The sequence below is a fragment of the Dermacentor albipictus genome, unplaced genomic scaffold, assembly GCF_038994185.2.
Source record: "Dermacentor albipictus isolate Rhodes 1998 colony unplaced genomic scaffold, USDA_Dalb.pri_finalv2 scaffold_21, whole genome shotgun sequence".
Classification (NCBI taxonomy): domain Eukaryota; kingdom Metazoa; phylum Arthropoda; class Arachnida; order Ixodida; family Ixodidae; genus Dermacentor; species Dermacentor albipictus.
Window position 1 is genome coordinate 5014497 of NW_027225575.1, and position 18523 is coordinate 5033019.

The 18523-nt window shown below is 44.8% G+C and overlaps 1 protein-coding gene across 1 annotated transcript in view; it reads left to right on the forward strand.

The window, feature by feature from the left end:
- Window positions 1–18523, forward strand: part of crb (cell polarity complex component crumbs) — a 308733-nt gene that overhangs the window by 176099 nt on the left and 114111 nt on the right. Inside the window, exons 5-7 of the mRNA XM_065452373.1 lie at window positions 6110–6346; window positions 9362–9478; window positions 16385–16759. Of these exons, the coding sequence (XP_065308445.1) occupies window positions 6110–6346; window positions 9362–9478; window positions 16385–16759 (729 nt within the window). The remainder of the gene's footprint in view (window positions 1–6109; window positions 6347–9361; window positions 9479–16384; window positions 16760–18523) is intronic.

Sequence of the window (18523 nt, forward strand, 5' to 3'; positions counted from 1 at the left end):
CGCCGCCGTTTCAGAGCGTAGCACGCTGTTCTGTTCTGGCTTCATAGCTGAGTTGTAAGCATTATGGAACGTTCTCGCTGTCTCAGACAGCTTGTATTTTCGCCGTACATGTTCGAACCGACAGCCGATACGGAAAACGATGGCGGCAACGGCGGCAACGGCGGCAACGGCGGCAACGACGATGTTGAGTGTGCCAAAAGCGAGAGCGATGTGTGCACCTTCTCGCGCGTTGGAAATCTCAGCTGTTACGTATGCTTTTTTTTTTCATGTAGCTGCACGTTCCAATGACGGGAGAAAAAATGCGCTTAAGTGTCACTCGGAACTTGTTGCTGGAAGAATGCCGAAGCACTAACTTCTCATTAGATTGTAAACACGGGTACAATTCCGCGATGTCAAACACCTTGCCGCTGCTTGTCTAAAGTCCCGTGGTTTTCTGAGCGTTGATACACGATCGCGAACATAAGTGACGCGTTTCAAAGCGCGCACATGCAGTGCTGCGAGGTACAGTCATGGAAGTTGCTTATTATACACATCCAGATCGAGATGGTCAGGGGGATTATATGTGCAATATTCAAAATATGGTTCGACGACTTTGTGATTGTGGCTCGATCAAGAATGGGTATGCGCGCTCCATGCTAGTGTTGACATAAAGATATTAGGCAGTTTTAGCACCGCCGTGTGGTAAACATAACTGCAACCGTACGTCGAATGTCACTAGGCAAGCCTATACTCCAATTTATACCTCAGGTGAAACGCTGTGGAAGCTACGCACGAAGTCCGGTTACCAAAATTTATTACTGCGCGCGTTTCCGTGTATGGTTCGTAGCGTGCCAGCGGCGTTTGCTCGCGCGAGCATGCACGTGAAGCTGCCGCGACGGGCTGCAAATAAAGAATGCCGAAAAGAAAATTGATTTAAAAGAACGTGTTAGCAGCCGTATAAGTACACGGATTGTTTCTATGGGTAAATTCTTTCTTTTTCATTCAGAACTGAGCTTATATATGAAAAGTTTTCTCAAAAATCGGGTCAAGAAACACCGAACTTTTTCTAAGTGCGCAGCCACTGCAAGTATCTCAAGCCTCCACAGCGTTGCACCTGATGTATGAAACGGAGTATAGCAACGCTAGAAACGACGCGTTTCCGCATTTGTCGTAAGCCTATCCGGCAATCGCGGAAATGGTCCGAGCACAGCGCAGTTGATTTCGTCGGCACGAACTTATCTCTCCTCACCGCACTGCGCTGCAAGCTTCTTGTCCTTCGGGAACCTGTGAAACACCACATCGTCTCGCCCGCCTGTGTTCGCGCAGCCGAATGCTGCACAGAACGAGGGCATGTTGGGCGCCCTTGGCAGTAGGCACTCACGCAGCACAGAAGGAAAGAACAGTTTACGAAAATCGCAAAACAAACGTGAGCGGCGGTGGCGGCAAATCTCTCGTAGCGTCGTTCAGTAAAGCGCAGGATGGAAAGATGCATGCCAGCACGCCGGTCCGGCAGCTCGGTCCCCGCCAGTGACGTCACTCTCGTCGGTTCTCTCCTCTGACAACCACCTCACCCGGCGCTCCGGGAAGCGATGGGGGCGAGTCCGCGGGGGTGATTTAGAAAGCGATTTCCGCCCCTTATATTAACAAAACGAAGAAAAAAATTTCGGAACCGTAAATTATTAGGTCTGTTCTTCCCAATCCCAGCAATTCATGGAAATTGAAAACCGTTTCAGCTTCCCTTTAAGAGATAGTACATTGTAATATGCACACTCAACTTCTGGCTAGGAGAAGGGCAAAGAAAGAGAAAGACAGAGAGGTTAGCAGTGACTGGCTTATAATTTGCCATTAGTAGGGACCTTCCTTACAACCCTGCATAATCGGAAGAGCAGGTCCGTTGGTCCTGTGGTTGTAATTTAAACAACTTTTGCACGACCCAACGTATAGCTATGCAGGAGAGACTTTTCATATTGAAACTCAAGAAACCTATGGTCTGGTTTTGTAGTGCGCATCCTTTAGGGTGTGGCCTTCCATATGTGTTTTAGTTCCACCATCTTCTTTTTTTTTCTTTTTTGCTCGCTTGAAGCATGACAAATGTGCAAAAACCTGTTGCAAGTTGAAATGGGTAGAAGTGGCTTTATATCGCAATGTGCGCATAGGTAAAGGCATTCTGTTAAAACTTAATGAAAGTAGCCTGGTAATTTTTATCTTAAATGCCGCATTGGTACGCATAGAACGAGCTCCGGCATATTTTTCGATTACTCCAGGTAATATCGAGACAATATGATGTGTAGATGTACGTTCTACACTGTACCAAAAGGGCTTATTTCAGTTACAAATGCGCATTTTCACTTCAAGATCTGTGCCGAAAGGCCAAATGGCTGTTCCACCACTGTGCTTACTTTTGCATTTTATATATTTAAAATATGCCTCATTAGTTGTGTGTCAAACAGCAGAACATTGTTTTCGAAAGATACTATGTGAATATTCTAATATTCGTTCTTCACTAGTATGAAAACGCCATATACAAGTTACCCATTTTAAATATTACCTGCCGTGGTGGCATAGTGGCCTTGGCATTGCGCTGCTAAGCCTCAGGATGCGGGATTGAATCCCGGCTATGGTGGCCATATTTAGATGGGTGGTGCAATGCAAAAACACACGTGTACCATGCATTTGGTGCATGTTAAGGAACCCCAAGTGGTCAAAATTCATCCAGATTCTCCCGCTATGGCATGCTTCATAACCATACCATGGTATTTCACTTGATATCCCAGAATTTATTATAGTCGAATCTCGTTAATGCGAACACGCTTAATTCTAACTGACGCTGTGGTCCCGTCACAGTTATGTGCATTCCAATGCGCGAAAACGCCCGGTAATTCGAACGCGCAAGAATTTGGGACTGTTAATTCGAACATACTGCGCTCCGACAGTGCTCTCAGCAGCGCACCAAATCACCCGGCGGCGCCTCCGACCAGCATTCTTCTGACCCCGCCATGGAGGAAGAGCTTAGGAAAGGCGCCTCAACGCCGCGCGCGAGAAAAAAAAATCGTGATGGAAATTTGTGTGCAGGCGTGTGTGCAGGCGCGCGTCACCGATTACTTCTGTTAATGATAAGTTAGTGACTTCTGTTACTGTCGCGGCACCTCATAGAGTCAATGTGTGAGAACGTCTGACATTTCGGGCGCAAAAAACCTTCGCCGTCTGAATTCCCGATTTTTTTTTTTTTCTGCCATGACCGCAGGTCCGAAACGGCATTAATCGAAGCCGCCACCACCACTGCTGTTTTGATTATCGCGCGTCCTCGAGTAGGCGCTCTCGCATGCAGATCCGCTGGCAGCCGTAGCCACACAGTGGTGACGCTAGGCCTAGCTACTTCGACATTCGCTTCCAAGCTTCTTGCTGTTCGGCCCCGTGTTTTTGCCGCTGTTAGCAATTTGCTGCTGTTAGCAATGGTGCCGAATACGCCTTTGTAATCCTCGCCAATGGCTTGGAAGCTCGGAAAGCACGACGAGATGAATTATGCCGGTTCTCGAAAGTCAGCTTCTCAACACAGCAGCGTTAAGCGGTGAAGCATACGGGAAGTATCATTGCGGTGAAGCATATCAAGGGTGGGAAGGGGCAATTGTCACGGGACACAGTATGTATTCCTTAATCATACACGCGTGCACGCGCCGTCTCCGTTCACAGTACGAGCACCGATACGCCTAATAAGTGTACTGGCAGGCCTTGAGATCTGTTTCGGACCTGCGTGTGGCGATTTGAGCCCTTGGGCGCAGTAAAAGGCATGGATTCAGATGTTTTGCAGCCCCTAGGGAGTCCGAAAATCGGACGTTGACTATACTCAATTATACGAATCGATTCATGAACCTTCAAATAATTCAGTTCTCGACTCGATTATATTTGGTGATATACTCGGCCGAAGTCGATGAGTTGCACACAGCCTTACCAGGGCGCTCGGTTGGTTTCAGGAAAAAAGAAAATTTAATTTTGGAGTTTTTACGTGGTGAAACCGCAATCTGATTATGAGGCACGTACACCTGTCTTGGTACGAGGGTTGTCCGGGTCATCAAGTCCAACTGAAACAATTTCTATACCCGACGCCTGCATAGGGAATGGCGACAAAAGCAGCGCCTATGTACGAAGATATTACCGATTAGCCACTGGAAGGCATGCAGATTTATATTGCATATGCGTGCTCATGCACACAGATTCACACATTTGCATGTGCAGTTTGGAACTATCTGTCAATCTATGCGCAGTTTCAGTAGTTGCCAGCTTCAACTGTTGTCGAAAACATGTATGCATGATCTTGGAACCAATCCCCGGTTACCTACTCATACGAACATATTAGCAGCAAGCTTTTTGCTATGGCTTGTGGAAAGCTTGCCGGTCAGATCGGCCAACAGCCAGTTTTCGCCATGGCACACTGCATTGGCCGCTGCATTGGCCGCTAGTGCTTCGAAAGGTCGATCGGGTATCGGTGACAAAAGTTACGGTTTTATGCTGAATCGACTTATATCTATTCATGGCCACATGACACGCAGGAAGCTGACTACCCGCCTCACAGCGAAAGTGAGTGTATGGTATGATACGAATGTTGATCTGCTCTGCCATCACTCTGCACATGCCTAACACATTAGTGCGTGCCTCTGTACTAACACACCGTACAGAGCCATGTCATCTTGGTGCCGGTAATAGACGCATGGTCTCTCGTCGAGCTTCTAGCATTATTATTGGGCGTAATACACATTTTTTCTTGTGTGGTAAAGCATCTCAAAGCACATTGGTTATTTGGAATGCACATAAAACATTTGCCATCATTTTTTGTCTTTTTGCCTGATGGTGCAAATTGTTCTAGTCCGTTTGTAATTTTATGTCTCTGTTGGCTTTGTGTTTTGCTTCACTGTTGAGCAGCAAACACTGATTGCACAGTGGTAACAAGCTTTTCCAAATGGCTAGATTACTGCACTGCAAGTGTTTCAAAAAGACAGATTTTTCTGCCCCGAAACTGCTTCAAAATGCTGGTGTAGCTGCTCCCAAACTGCTCCAGAATGACAGTTTTCCTGCACCAAAAATTGCTTCAAATCCTAAACTGGCTGGACCACCTATGGAAGCCCAATACTAGTTTCTCATCTTCCACTTTCGATGGCTTTTGATGACCTAGACAATTGAATGCAAAGCAAGTGACAGTGAAATTTTAATCAGCTTCCTCACTGCATAACACACTGCCATCTGTGAATGAGCCTGTAACTGTTCTTGAGCTAGTTTCAATGTATTCTCCCACACACTTAAACACATGCCAGAATGCACTTTCCTGGGCAGGTAACGATGCAAGAAGTAGTATTTAATTGCATTGTGAAGTTTTATTGTTCCGTTCTTTGAGCAATATCTTTACATATTGTGGCAATGCTGATGCATGCCGATCTACCGCACCCATTCATCTGGTTTTTATCTTTGATGGCTGCATTCACCCAGGTGAGCAATACTAAGATATCTTAGAGCTGATGTTAAGGGGCACATAAAAAAAAGTTCTGACAGAACCCATCTCAGGATGACTGTCAATGTTAATTCGATTAGTATTCAAGCAATGTAGCCAGCCACTACATAATGATGAAGGTATTTCGTAGTAACGACACTGACGACTTAATTGACTTGCAAATTTTTATCCATCACTTCGGTACAGTCCCTCATATGCACACATTAGGTGACGGTGGATCAAGTAGGACATGTATTTCAAAGCACTGAAGTCGTTGAGCCCCCTTACAGACATGGTCAAGTACCCCAACTGTCCACAATGTGGGTACAACGTCTCCTTCATTAACATTGTGAACCAGGTGCTTTGAGGATGTTCCAAGTCCACATTGAAGTATCTATTATAATCGTTAAACCTCCGGCTATATTTACGACTCGGCCTACTACCAAATTGCCCACAGTGCATCAGGTGTCTTATGCGCATGAAGGGGATGCGGTGTCAGATGAGATGACCGCTGCTTTTGTTCAAACAACCCCAGATGGTCAAAACTGAGGCTGTGCTGCAGCTTGCCTTGTAGTCTGCAATTGCCTTTGGTACACAAAAACCAATAGGTCAACCTGTCTGTCTGCTGCATGTTTGATCTTCTATGCACAGGACCTCTGTGTGATCGTGACCCATGGAAGAAGAAGCCCTGCATTAATGGCGGTGTCTGCGTGGAGGACTGGCGGGGTAACAGCACGCAATGCCTGTGCCGGGGGCCGTGGAGTGGCAGTGCATGTCAGGAGCCTGCCCCCGACGCCCAGTGTGATCAGCCATCCAAAATGTGCCGGAATGGGGGCAGCTGTGTGACTGGCGGTGTCCAGAGTCGCACCTTCTGCCAGTGCCCGCCAGGTGAGTTTGTCACTGCAGGTTCTCGTTACGCTTGCATATTATGAATAGGGGCAGAACAAAATTGGTAAAAGATTGCCCGCTACTTGTTTATGTAGAAAAAAAGGGAAGCCTTGATGTGGTGGCAAAAAATAAAGCATGAATGTGTATTTCAGAAGTGAAGATGGCTTTAAATAATTTGCCGTAGCAGTCATGGCTATAAAACAACCTTTTGCCCTTTGATGTTCCTGTGCAAGAACTTTGGGAAAATATGCATATGGTATTGAGGGTATGTTTTCTTTGCAGGTTCTCATAGTTCCACTGGGGGGTACTATAAAATGTTGGATATTGCGAGGATACTTGACTGTGGCGTGTCCCTTGACATTCACCTTTCCCGCATGACTCTCGCCTTCTAATGTTTGGCTTCCCCACACATGCCATGGCAGACACTAGGCATGTGGTGCCACAGTTATACAGCAGCGAGGGAAGGGGCGCAGGTTGGCACACGTCTCCTTTTTTAGCACAGCCGTGGCTGCACAGGGCTGTTAGCGTGACTGAGCCTGCATGCCCTGTTTTAGAGGTAATCTACTGTGTGTGCAAAGTTGGCTGAGCTGAGATGGTGTGGCATTGTGCGCTGTCTTCCCGTGTGTTTAGCGCTGGATGTTATGTAATCGTGAGTTTTGGAGACACGTTGAAGCGAAAGACAGACTAAGCACTTGCTCGCTGCTGCCGCTGCTTTTTGTGATAGCGCCATCCCACTGCAGGCAACACTATCAGTAACTGATGCAGGGTGGATGCGAAGGCGTGTCTGGCTTTGCTTCATACTGCTGATGTGAAGATATTGTTGACACGGCATGAAACCGTACCTTCCGTCGCTGGCTCTCAAATACAGCAAAATGATTGTTTTTTTCTTGTTCAAATTAGCTTTCTTTGATTGCCCAATAATCCAGAAGTTATTGCGGCCCCTTCCATGCAAAAAAAGTCCATTGGCGATTGTACTTATCTGCAGGGTAGCGTCCTCGGTCCCTTGCTTTTTCTAATATTTATTAACGACTTACCTCAAAATTTGTCCTCCACCATCAGAATATTCGCCGACGACTGCATAATTTATCGCCCAATTAAAAACTCAGATGATCATCTCATTCTTCAGCAAGACCTTCAACAAATCAATAACTGGTGCAATAAATGGCTAATGACATTAAATACCACAAAATGCAAAGTAATGTCTTTTACCCGGAAGTCGGCAACCTCACAGTATCCCTACCATATTAACAATTACACTGTTACAACAGCTACACAATATAAGTATCTAGGGGTTCTATTCACATCAAATCTTTCTTGGACAGTCCATATCACGTCCATTTCAGCTAATGCCTCCCAATCGTTGGGGTACTTGCGACGCAACTTAAGAAATGTTCCTTCAAATGTTCGCAAGCTAGCCTATCTAACTCTCGTTCGTCCCAAGCTCGAGTATGCATCTCCCATTTGGTCCCCTCACCAGAAATACCTAATTGAAACGCTAGAACGTATCCAGAATAGAGCAAGCCGCTTCATCATAAACGATTACAGCTACCAGTCTAGTGTTACACAAATAAAACTTAAACTTTCATTACAATCCTTGAGCACTCGCCGAGACATTGCCCTTTTAACACGGTTCCACAAATTCGTTCACTCCACTCGAACACCCGCATGCTTGAAACGACCCTACTCCACGTCACATAGGCTTCATAATCATTTCAGCTATGCCCGCCTTTACGGGTCTACAAAGGCATTCCATTGCTCTGCTCTTCCTCGTGCTATCAGAATATGGAATTCGCTCCCTGACAGCATTGCAAGCCAATCTAAATACGATTCATTCCGTGATGCCTTGACTGAATACATGACTAACGAAAAGTGAAGTTTTACGTTTGTCGCACAATGCTTTCTATACTTGCACTATATTTACAGCTTATTTTCGCATTATTGCTGTTATGTCGCTATGTTTACCGTTTCGTTGGAATGTCGCGTCCGTAACTTTTCTGTCATTGTTTTTCATCATTACTGTTGTTATTAATTACATGACTTCACTGAAAAATCTGTGTGATTTATTCCTTGTTATTTTATTATGTTTTTTATGTTTCTACTTTTCCCTAGTGAATCGTGATCTAAATAATTCTTTTTTCATCTCAGTTGTACTTTGGTTGTAGGTTGTAAACAAATACGGTTTATAGATGTCTTGTATTCAATGCATTTTCTATGTACTGCCCCCCTTACTCAATGCCTCACTTTGAGGCCTGTAAGGTATTTTTAAATAAATAAATAAATAAATAACAGATTCAAGTTGAATATAACGAAATTATGATAGAACACAGCAGATTGCCAATTTTACCAACTTCGACATATATGGAGGTTTAACTGTGCTTACATTTAAAGTTGCTAACATCAGTGCCGTCACTTTTTTTGTGGTGATAGCAATTATATACAGACATTCTAGGCGCATTTTTGCTGTTGGCGTTGGCGTCATCACACTGTCCTGCTATTTACATTACATCTGTGGCCCGTGCATGGAGGATTAGGAGGGGTCCAGAGACGCGCAGCATGTTTGACTGCAAAAGTGATGAAGCCAAGTGGGTGCACCATTGTGCTCCGCTCAGTTGGTTCTGCCAGAGCCAGGGCGGCACTCTAGCATCCAATGCTGGCGTGAGAAGTGTTTGCACACACGCATTCCTGCTGAACAGCTGCTGTGTTTATACACCGCATCGTCGTGCACACAGTGGCGTGAGCAGAATTAATGTCAAGCTGAATTTATGTGATCCTTTCTTTGGATGCTGACAAATGCCGACGGTTATCCTTTGGTCTCATCTTGTGCACCATTGAGGTGTGATGTGTGCAACACTGCTGGCAGGCTTCTCACCATGCCTGCATCCTGAGATGCCTTCAGTGCAATGCTAAACCTTGCTATCACTTTCAAGGTGCCTTTGGCTGAAGCTGAAAATTTGTTACCCCTGTGGACATTGTCAAAGAGGTTGCATATTTCCTCTCTCTGTTGTTTTTCAACAGGGTATGCAGGTGTCTACTGTGAGCAGCATGTCGGTGAGTGCCAGCTGGGCCTGTGCCACCATGGTGGTGTCTGCACTGAAGGCCCTGTTGGGCCACTCTGCAACTGCCAGAACACTGGTATGTAAATGTACTAAAGGCAGCATCCTTTCTTTTCTTTCCCCCCTCTTGTAGGCCTATAGTTCTTGTGCTCAGTGTAAATATGGACATCCCAAGCTCAAAACTGCAGTACCTGTCGGGAATTTTGACAAAATTCTGCTAAGGTTCAGTTACTACTGCAAATAGTGTTTGCATTACAAGCATTATTTATACTGTAGCACCAGAAATACTGAACTTTGAGGTAGCCTGAACTGTGCATGTAGGACACATGCATATGTTAAAAAGGTTCCGATTCCATCACGCTATTCCTGTGACATTGAGATGAATCTCTACTAAAGGTGGGCAAATATCGACTTTTTCTAATGTGAATCGAACGCAAATAAGTAAGTATTGAATATTGAATAGTCAGAAGCAGATGCATATATTTACAGCAGGAATATTTATTACAGTATAATTAAGCACAACTGTACTGACTAAGTGCAAAAAGAGACAGCTAACTAGCAAGGACAAAGGATCAGCTTTAAACACAAGATAATTGTCATTAAAAGAACTGCATGAATAGCCTCTTAACATCTTTAGAGCCTGGTTCCAAACAAGCTTTCCAAGAATAATAAGCTGTTGATGACTATCGTTCCGAAAACGTTAAATAAATGATTGATCAACAAAAATGACAAGTTGTTAAAAAATACAAAAATAAAGCTGCTGAAAGACTGTGCCGTAAACACATGTTGGAATGAAAAGATCACTGGTCGTAGTGTAAAAGGTAAAAATGCTATTTAACTAGACTGCCAAAAACACTGACACTACAAGCAAAAGTTACAGGTTGACATGTAGGCTTCTGCCTCGAAACTGAAAACAAAGCTTGCATTACCCATTTTCTTTCTGCCTTGCTTTGAAAACTTTTCTTGTTGTCTCACTTCTGATAATTTGTCATACTTTGTTTAACAGATGGAGAACAGCAAAACGACTTTAACCATCCATTTTTGCAACATACAGTCAAACCCACTTATAATGATACCGGTTTTACCACTATATTGGTTATAACAGTGAGAAGCTGCTGCACCGTCAACTTTTGTATGTTTTTCATTGCGAAATAAGCTGCTTACTATAATGCCCAGATGCCACATTGTTGGTTATAACGATGAAGTCTGGCTGCTGGGTGCCCGTGCTGATAGTTAGTGAAATGCAAGATCCTTGAAAAAAAAAAAAGAAAGAAAGAGAAATTCGAGCTGCTGCTTGATGGCCCGCTGCCCCAACAGCCGCCACGGGCTCGTTTTTTAGCCTTCTCCGCGTGCCTCTCTCCTGTTGCCTTTCCACCCCTCTGAACACGAATGGGCTGCGCCCATAGCTCTATGCCGCGCTACCTTCCAAAACACGAATGGGCCATGCCCACAGTGCTGCTCCCAGATTGCTCTCTGGCTCCTCATTCAGTGTAGTTCTGCAAATAGCTTAACCACTCACATTCGTCTTTGTTGGTTGCGTCGAAATCGTTCCTGGCTACCTGGTTTCTCAGCCTCATTTGACTTGCCGCCGAAGCAGAAGGTGGCTGATTCGCCCGCTTATATTGGCAATGCACAACGTTGTCGGAGAAAAGAAAGGGCACAGCTATAGATTTGAAAACTAAGTGCTTCTAACCAATGAGGCGATAGTCACAAACATGCTTGCATCAGATAGTGACAGTGACGACGGCAGCGATGACGTTGTAGGGCAGGCTGCCTCAGCATTGTCCTCACAGGGGACCTGGCAGATGATTCAGTCACTCCGGAGCGTCATTTTCACGAGGAACCTTCCGCTGCACTACGTGGAGCACCTGGATGCCTTGGAGAAGGATGTCTGCAAGCTTCCCGTAAAGCATGCAAGGCTGATGGACGTAGACTTTTCTTGTGCAAGCCAGTGAGAAGTATGTCTCGAGATGCTTGTGGCGATCTCTCTTCAGCGTTTCTTCTGGATTTCTCGAGCTGACAGGCTGCCACGGCAACCTTCTTGCATTTTTTAAAAGGCCCCTTTTGGGGCCACTTAAGCGATGCCTCGGCGGAGCTCGCATATCGCTTGCTGCCTGTGACCCCTTTTTGCAGTTGTCATAGCAGTGCCATTCTTTAATGCCAAGAGCCGCAGCTTGTTACATGCGATTGGAGCACCAAGGAAGCAGTTAAACGAGTGAACGCAATCGGTGGCCAGATGGAGGAAAGTGGTGGGGAGGGGCATTGGCCCCACCATTGTAGTTTTCTCACATCAGCTCTGCCATCCCTCTAATTAGATTTGTTCATGCAACCCGGTTATATCAGTTATAGGTTATAACAATGGAATTTTCGTGGCACTTGAATATTGTTATAAGTGGGTTCGGCTCTATTTGGTTATTTTCAAATATTTGAAAATACAGAATAGTTCCTTTTTGGATACAAATACAGATAGTTAGTGGGTAATATTTGATTCATGTTAAAAAACCTTAAATATTCACCTACCCCTAATTGCTACGCTTGCTAACTTCCCGTTTGTCACTGTGAATCACAAACTTGCCCAAGCTTACTCATTTGTACAAAACACATGAACTTGGAAAAAAAGGATCTTGCTGCTGGTTTTCTTTTCCTTTTTTGTTTGATGCAGTGCTTGCATGAATGCTACCCCTGCTTTTTCTCAGCCGGCTGTGTGCTTTCGACACTACCTAATGACAAAACTCCTCCTTTACTCCCCATATAGACCGTTTCATCGGGCGAGGAGGATAGGGCGCGCGGAGAGCCTTTCCTCCTCTCTGACTTGGGCGATCCGGCGCGGCGCTGCTTGAAAGTATTGCTGTCGCGTGCTGCGGAACGATTTCGAGATGTTTTAGATGGTGCTTTGTGAAATTTACGCCATGTCCGTTCATATAAGGTCGTCAGGGAAGCCTTTCGGTGCATCGGTAACTACAGTAGGCGGAAATATCTCTTGGGGGCGCAAAAATGTGACGCGTTTTATCAGCCGCGGTGTACGCACAGTATCAGTCGTGGTGTGTGTATGTGTTGTGAATTATTTTGCTTATATTGGTTTTAATTCAACAAAGAAACCCGGTGTCTTTGTATGAGCAGCATGAAATGGTAAATCTGCTCACTATCTGATCGCTTGGCGTAGGGAGTAAAACATAAAGCATAAGAGCGCATGCTCGTGCACGGCCAACCTAAGGCAACCACGAAACATCTAAGCTGCAGGCGCTATCAAATATTTGTGATGCGCCGGCATCGTTCTCGCGCATTTCAAGTCTAGTAGGCTTCAAATTACCATATGTCTACGCTAGCCTTCCTGCATGAGGCCGTTGGCGCTGCTCAGCACAGCGATCACTGCGGTTGGTGAACCAGCACGATACATATGTAAGCTGTGCGCTTCTGCATTGCCTTTTTGGCCTGCATACAGCCATAATATATGAGAGGGATCGCATAAAAAGAATGCGATGCCCATTTTTCAGGACAAAATTTCCGTAATACGTGTGAGTGCGTCGTAGAGAACGGAACGAACACAACCGAAAAAAAAAAATCGATTATCATCATCTTTCAAGAGCAAGAGAAAACGGGCTAACGCCGCAATAGGATCTTGCATAGTCACGCCGCACAACGTTTGTAAATATATAACCGCTGATGCTATATGCTTGGACCATGCGGTATATAGAACAAAGATATAGGTAATCCAGCACCTACCACTGCTTAGGACGCTCGCGCAGTTCGTAAACAGTCCCTTTGCTGGACAAGCCTAATTCAGACTGTAAGGTATGCTGCTATTACTTGCCAAAACTATTTTATTCAGGGCAAAAACCTCATCCATCGAACCAAGAAGTCACGCAATGTAACCTGCAGCGAATAGTTTGAACGCTTGTCAAAGTATAGCATCACAGCTTCTATCGTAGCAGAACGGTACCCACGCTGTTACGATCGTCTCGTATGTTTCATGGCTCCTAAACCGCAGCTTAGAATTAGAGGATAATACTGCAATAAGGTCACATTAATGACTAGAACATTCGGAAATACACAACTGATCTCCGAGGCTGATTGTAGGCTCAAATATGCGCGCACACATCGCGCTGCGTGTTCCGTCCACCTCAACGCCAGCAGAAATTCCGGCCATAACGCCTTAAACCACTTCAGCACATCTCACAGAACCGTTTACCACGTAGGATACGCACGTCATACTAAACAGAGCGCACGACCGCGAAAACAAACGACAGAACCGTCTGCCGAGCGTATACCTGCCATGCAAAAGACCGCTTTCACCCAAGCCAGTATGGCGCTGCTCATAGGCGGCGCCACTGAGCTCACAATATGGCGGCGCCTACGAAAAAACGGTCTATAAAGCAAGCAAATGTGACCAAGACAAAGTTAGAGTGCACACGTTTGGGTAATTAAGGCTACAGTTGTCACAGCGAGTGTACACTGAATAGTGCAGGAATCGTGACCCCCCCCCCTTTTGTTTCTTTATTAAGGCCATTGTGCTAAGTTTTTTACAGGTTTTCCAACTGTTCCTTCTCAGAGCACCTTCACAAATATTGGAATGTTAAAGGAATATTGCCTATTGTGCGAATTCTACCAATTGGCCAATGGGCTGCGAACTTCGGCACTTTTATTGTTAAATGCCCAATTTTTACAGCCTGTTTAGAATCGTGCTGTGACCCCAATAATTGTAAGATTCTTCTTGTTTTCAGTTTAAAAAAAAATATTTCTATAGACTATGAATACAGTCACCTACTGAATTTTTTACTTTTTGGACCTGCTCCATCATTTGGGCCTTCCCGCAGCACTTCCACCTATTCAATGGAACCACTGATGGCAGCTGAAATTTCGGCTGCTATTATACCATGTGTTTCACGTAACTAGACCTAAACTTCAAAAAATAAAATGGTACACCTTAGACGAACGAGACCAGCGACATGTTGTTCACAGTTGTCTCGAGTTACTTGGGCTGTTTTATTTAAGTACGATTCGTTAGCTAATTCGTTAATTTTAATTATCTAAAATTTTAAATATTGATTTGGAGCATAAGTTATATTTGAATAGTTGAAGAGCATGCCGAGAAGCATTCAATGATGCTGTTTCCTTGATGTTATCTTTTACATGCTTCTTTTTTTCCAGCATTTGAAGAAAGCCCGTGAAGTATAAAAAATGCCGAAGCTGCGCTCTTGCACGTCTGAATGGCAGCTGTCAAAAAAAAAAAGCCAAGTGTTTGCATTTGTCTTCAGTGCAAGCCTCTCTCATCAGTTAGGACTGTAGCAGATATCAATCTTCCAAACGAAGGTGCTGATGTGCGCTGGACACTGAAGGCAGGTCGCTTTTTTTTTTTTTTGTAATGTGCATGCAGACTTCATTCTTTAGAAGCACAATTGAGAGCTTTGCCATCCAGATCGCAATTACTTAATTTTTTAAATGCCTTGCGGGCTTTCTTAAGATGCTGAAAGTAGAATCATGTGAAAGAAGACGTCAAGAAACAGCTTCATTGGGTGTTTCTCAGCATACTCTAGAACTTTTCAAATACGACTTTATGCCCTGAATAAAAATTTAAAATGTTGGATATATAAAGACGTTCCAGTTTTACCTAAAATGCAAAGCATCTATTGCAATAGCAAATTAGCAGACAGCCATACGAAGTAGGGATAGTACTTCTATTGGCTGTATCAACTTGTAAACATTCACTTGCTAACTAAATGAACAAGCATGGTGTCACAAATGCACGAGCAAACATGAACACATCTCACTCAATGACCGTGAACACTCGCTGTCAAAATGTCAGTGAGAAAGCGCGGCAGCAGCAGCGAGTGAATTGACTATCGTGCTGCCTCTCGCTTCAACGCGAACTAAGTGGCCAGAACACAGCGCACACAAAGCTATCAGCAGTCGTCACACTATACCCCCATCGCAGTTCTCTTTCAATGTAGGGCCCGCATGGCCACACCCTACGTAGCCACCACTGGAGTAGAATCTCCCCCTGGTGCCTTGCATGCGACGGAAGACGGTGTGCTTCCTCCCGCTTTTGTCTGTTGCATGCGGGAGATTGAGCCACCATTGTCAGCTCACCCTAGCATGCTTTCACTTGCACATGCAGCATATTGCGCGACGACGCTGTTATCGCCCTTGGACTTTATACGGAACCTCACGGTGATGGTAGAAATGCACCTGGAGTGTCCATATAATTGCTGTTACAATAATAAACAAATTTGCTTACTAAAAGTGGGTCACTGAAAGAAATCGGCCTTGATAGCCCTGCATTTCTTTTTACAGCTCGAGGAGATCTTTTGCATTGTTTTGTGTATGCAACATCCTGAACCAAAACCCTGTTATTTTGTTGTTGCTCTAGAGCTTGTTGTGTCTAAAGTTTGGGTAGCAACATTGAAAAGCAATACATAGAAACATGTGTCCATTTTATAGTTTTGTTACCCTTTATCAAATGCTGTGTCCTGCTTGCCTGGTGGACGGTACCTTGATTTTTAAATCTGGCACACTGCAGTCTTATTTCACCAATTGAAAGGTGCCCATGTAAAAAAACTAATTAACAGAGAGACACAAACATGGAGTTGTAAAGCAAACTGAAAAAATGCACACAATGGCACCAAATTATGAGGTTAAGTTCAATTTAGAAAGAGGTGGGGAGACAAATTCCTGTGGCAATGGCCCAATTTCGGAAAAGTGGTTGTGAATTGTTACAACAGCAAAACTTGCCATTACCAGATCTTGCTGGCCATCCTTCTTGTGACGACGCGCTGTGTACCTGCGCTAATTCAAGGCCATCTGTTGCGCATGTATTGGGCCATCATCCCAGGAATTTGCGTAATTAATTTTTTCTAAATTCATAGGCTACTAGATAGTGCAGAGGTATAGGATTCACACTTTCTTGATGTTTGAGCTGTCGGCCTATGCATGCTCCAGTAAGCATTATGTGTGTTATAGATATGCGTGCATATACACACTCATCCAGGCTTCCGTGGTCCACTGTGTGACGAGGACGTTGACGAATGTGCGGAGGACGGCAAGAACATCTGCCTAAATGGCGGCAGCTGTTTCAACCAGCCAGGAGGCTTTGAGTGCGTCTGCCCACCCGGATTTGGGGGGCAACATTGCGAGCAGGCTGTCGGCCCGTGCAAGGGCAGCTCTCCCTGCATGCACAATGGCACTTGCCAGGAGGTCGATGGAGGCCTTAGCGGCAACACAAGCTTCACCTGCCACTGCAGTGGCGTGCACTCGGGGCGCCACTGTGAGGTGCCTCGGACATCTTGCACGCACTGGAGTTGCACCCTCGGCACCCAGTGCAGGGCGCAGCTTTGGTGTGGCTGCTTGCCTGGATATCGAGAGGGTGAGAGCCGAGGTCGGCAGTTTCCACCAACCTGCCGATTTTTCTTTGTGTTTCATCTGCCATGCAGCACCTAATTCGAGCAGTTGCCAACCGCATTTTGTATAAACAAGCTTGCACTGCCACATGCTGTGTGAGCCTCCATTGTGCTGCTGTGCGTGCACACGATCCCGGAAAGTAGCAATTCATTGCCCAGATAATGTTACAAATAAATGGTTGGGTTCAATGTCCCAAAGGTGCAAAGTGGGTTATGAGAGAAGCTGTAGTGGAGGGCTTCATGTTACTTTTGACCCCCTGAGGCTCTTTAAAGTGACACCAAATGGAAACACCAAATCAGATTAGGCAGGTAAAGTATTCTTTCAAAAGTAAATTTTTAAAAATTTTGCGGTAAGAGCTTGAATACTTCAAGAGAAAATATAGGCCAAGGTTGCATGAATTTTGCACTGAAAGCCCTGCTCTAGCATGTCGATGTAACGTAACGGATTTGAAACTATTATCTTGTATTTGAGTTGTTGTGGTGCTGCAAAAGTTAAACTTGGCCAATTTAGTCTCTGGCTCCTTTAAAATGAGGTGTGGTTCATCTTTACCAGTAAAAAAGATTATGCGGGCCTGAGCAGATGTCGTCAGAATTTGTGGCGTCACTGTGAGCTGGTGTGGGAACTTCTGGGCAGGGTCGCCACCCGTCTTTCATTTTTCCGTCTCTTGTGCCTCGTCAATCCTCTTCTCACGGTAGGAGTGCCTTCTTTTTTTTGGTGTTGTAGAAGGATAACGTAATCATACAGCTCAAGTTAGTTTTCTCTTTAGGGACTCTTTAACGTGCATCCAAAGCATGGTAAACAATGTTTTTGGAGGATTCTGTCCCATTGGAATTGGGCCACTCCGGTTGGAAATCAAGTCCGTGACCTTGTGCTCAGCAGGAGAATGTCATAGCACGAATGTCAAGCAGGTATAGACATAGTATTTGTTCTATTTGTTTGACAGGAATTCTAGTGCCCTTGTATGTAGCCCAATGATTTATGTGAGGTGGCCCTGTTTACATGCTACATGATCATTTGTTACATGAATTACTGTGCGTCCGAGTATAAGCGCTGCTGTGCATGACTGCTGTTGATTCTGATTTCAAATTAATCCGGCTATTTTATGACCTCTGCATGCAAGTGGCAATGTTTTCATCCCTAATAAATGTTGTAAATTACAAGAAGAGTTTTCTTTATTTTCTTCTTCATTAGTCCTTAGCATTGCTTACTGGAAAGAGAAGCAACACTGAGACACATATCATTCATATGCATTTCATACACCGTGGATAAAAGACTCTGTTGAAGGGGTCACTGAAGTCTGCAGGTTTCTTTCAGGGTCAAAAAAGTTTGGTGGATGCTTAAACTTCACCTTTAAGAGTGGTAGGTAATAACTTTCAATGATCACTGACTGATTCTCATTCTTTATAACCAAGCGTAATAGGCATACTGCCTGAAAAGAAGGTGCAAAGTGAGAGGAAAAAACTTGGGGGATGCTTAGGTTTCGTAGAACGCGGTAGCATTCGAAGATCCCCAACTGGTTCTCACACCACCCGGCAACTGCAGCTTATGTAACCGTAATGTTTACTGGGAAACACTGGCGGCAAATGCCAGTGTTTCCCAGAGGTAGCCAGCAACCGCGCCAAGAAAATTGCATCATTTTCAGGTTTCTGTTATTGTTTCACACTTTTAATATTTCAGTCTGAGAAGATTTGACATAAAGGGCATGTGCTGTTGGTGTTTTGTTTCTCAA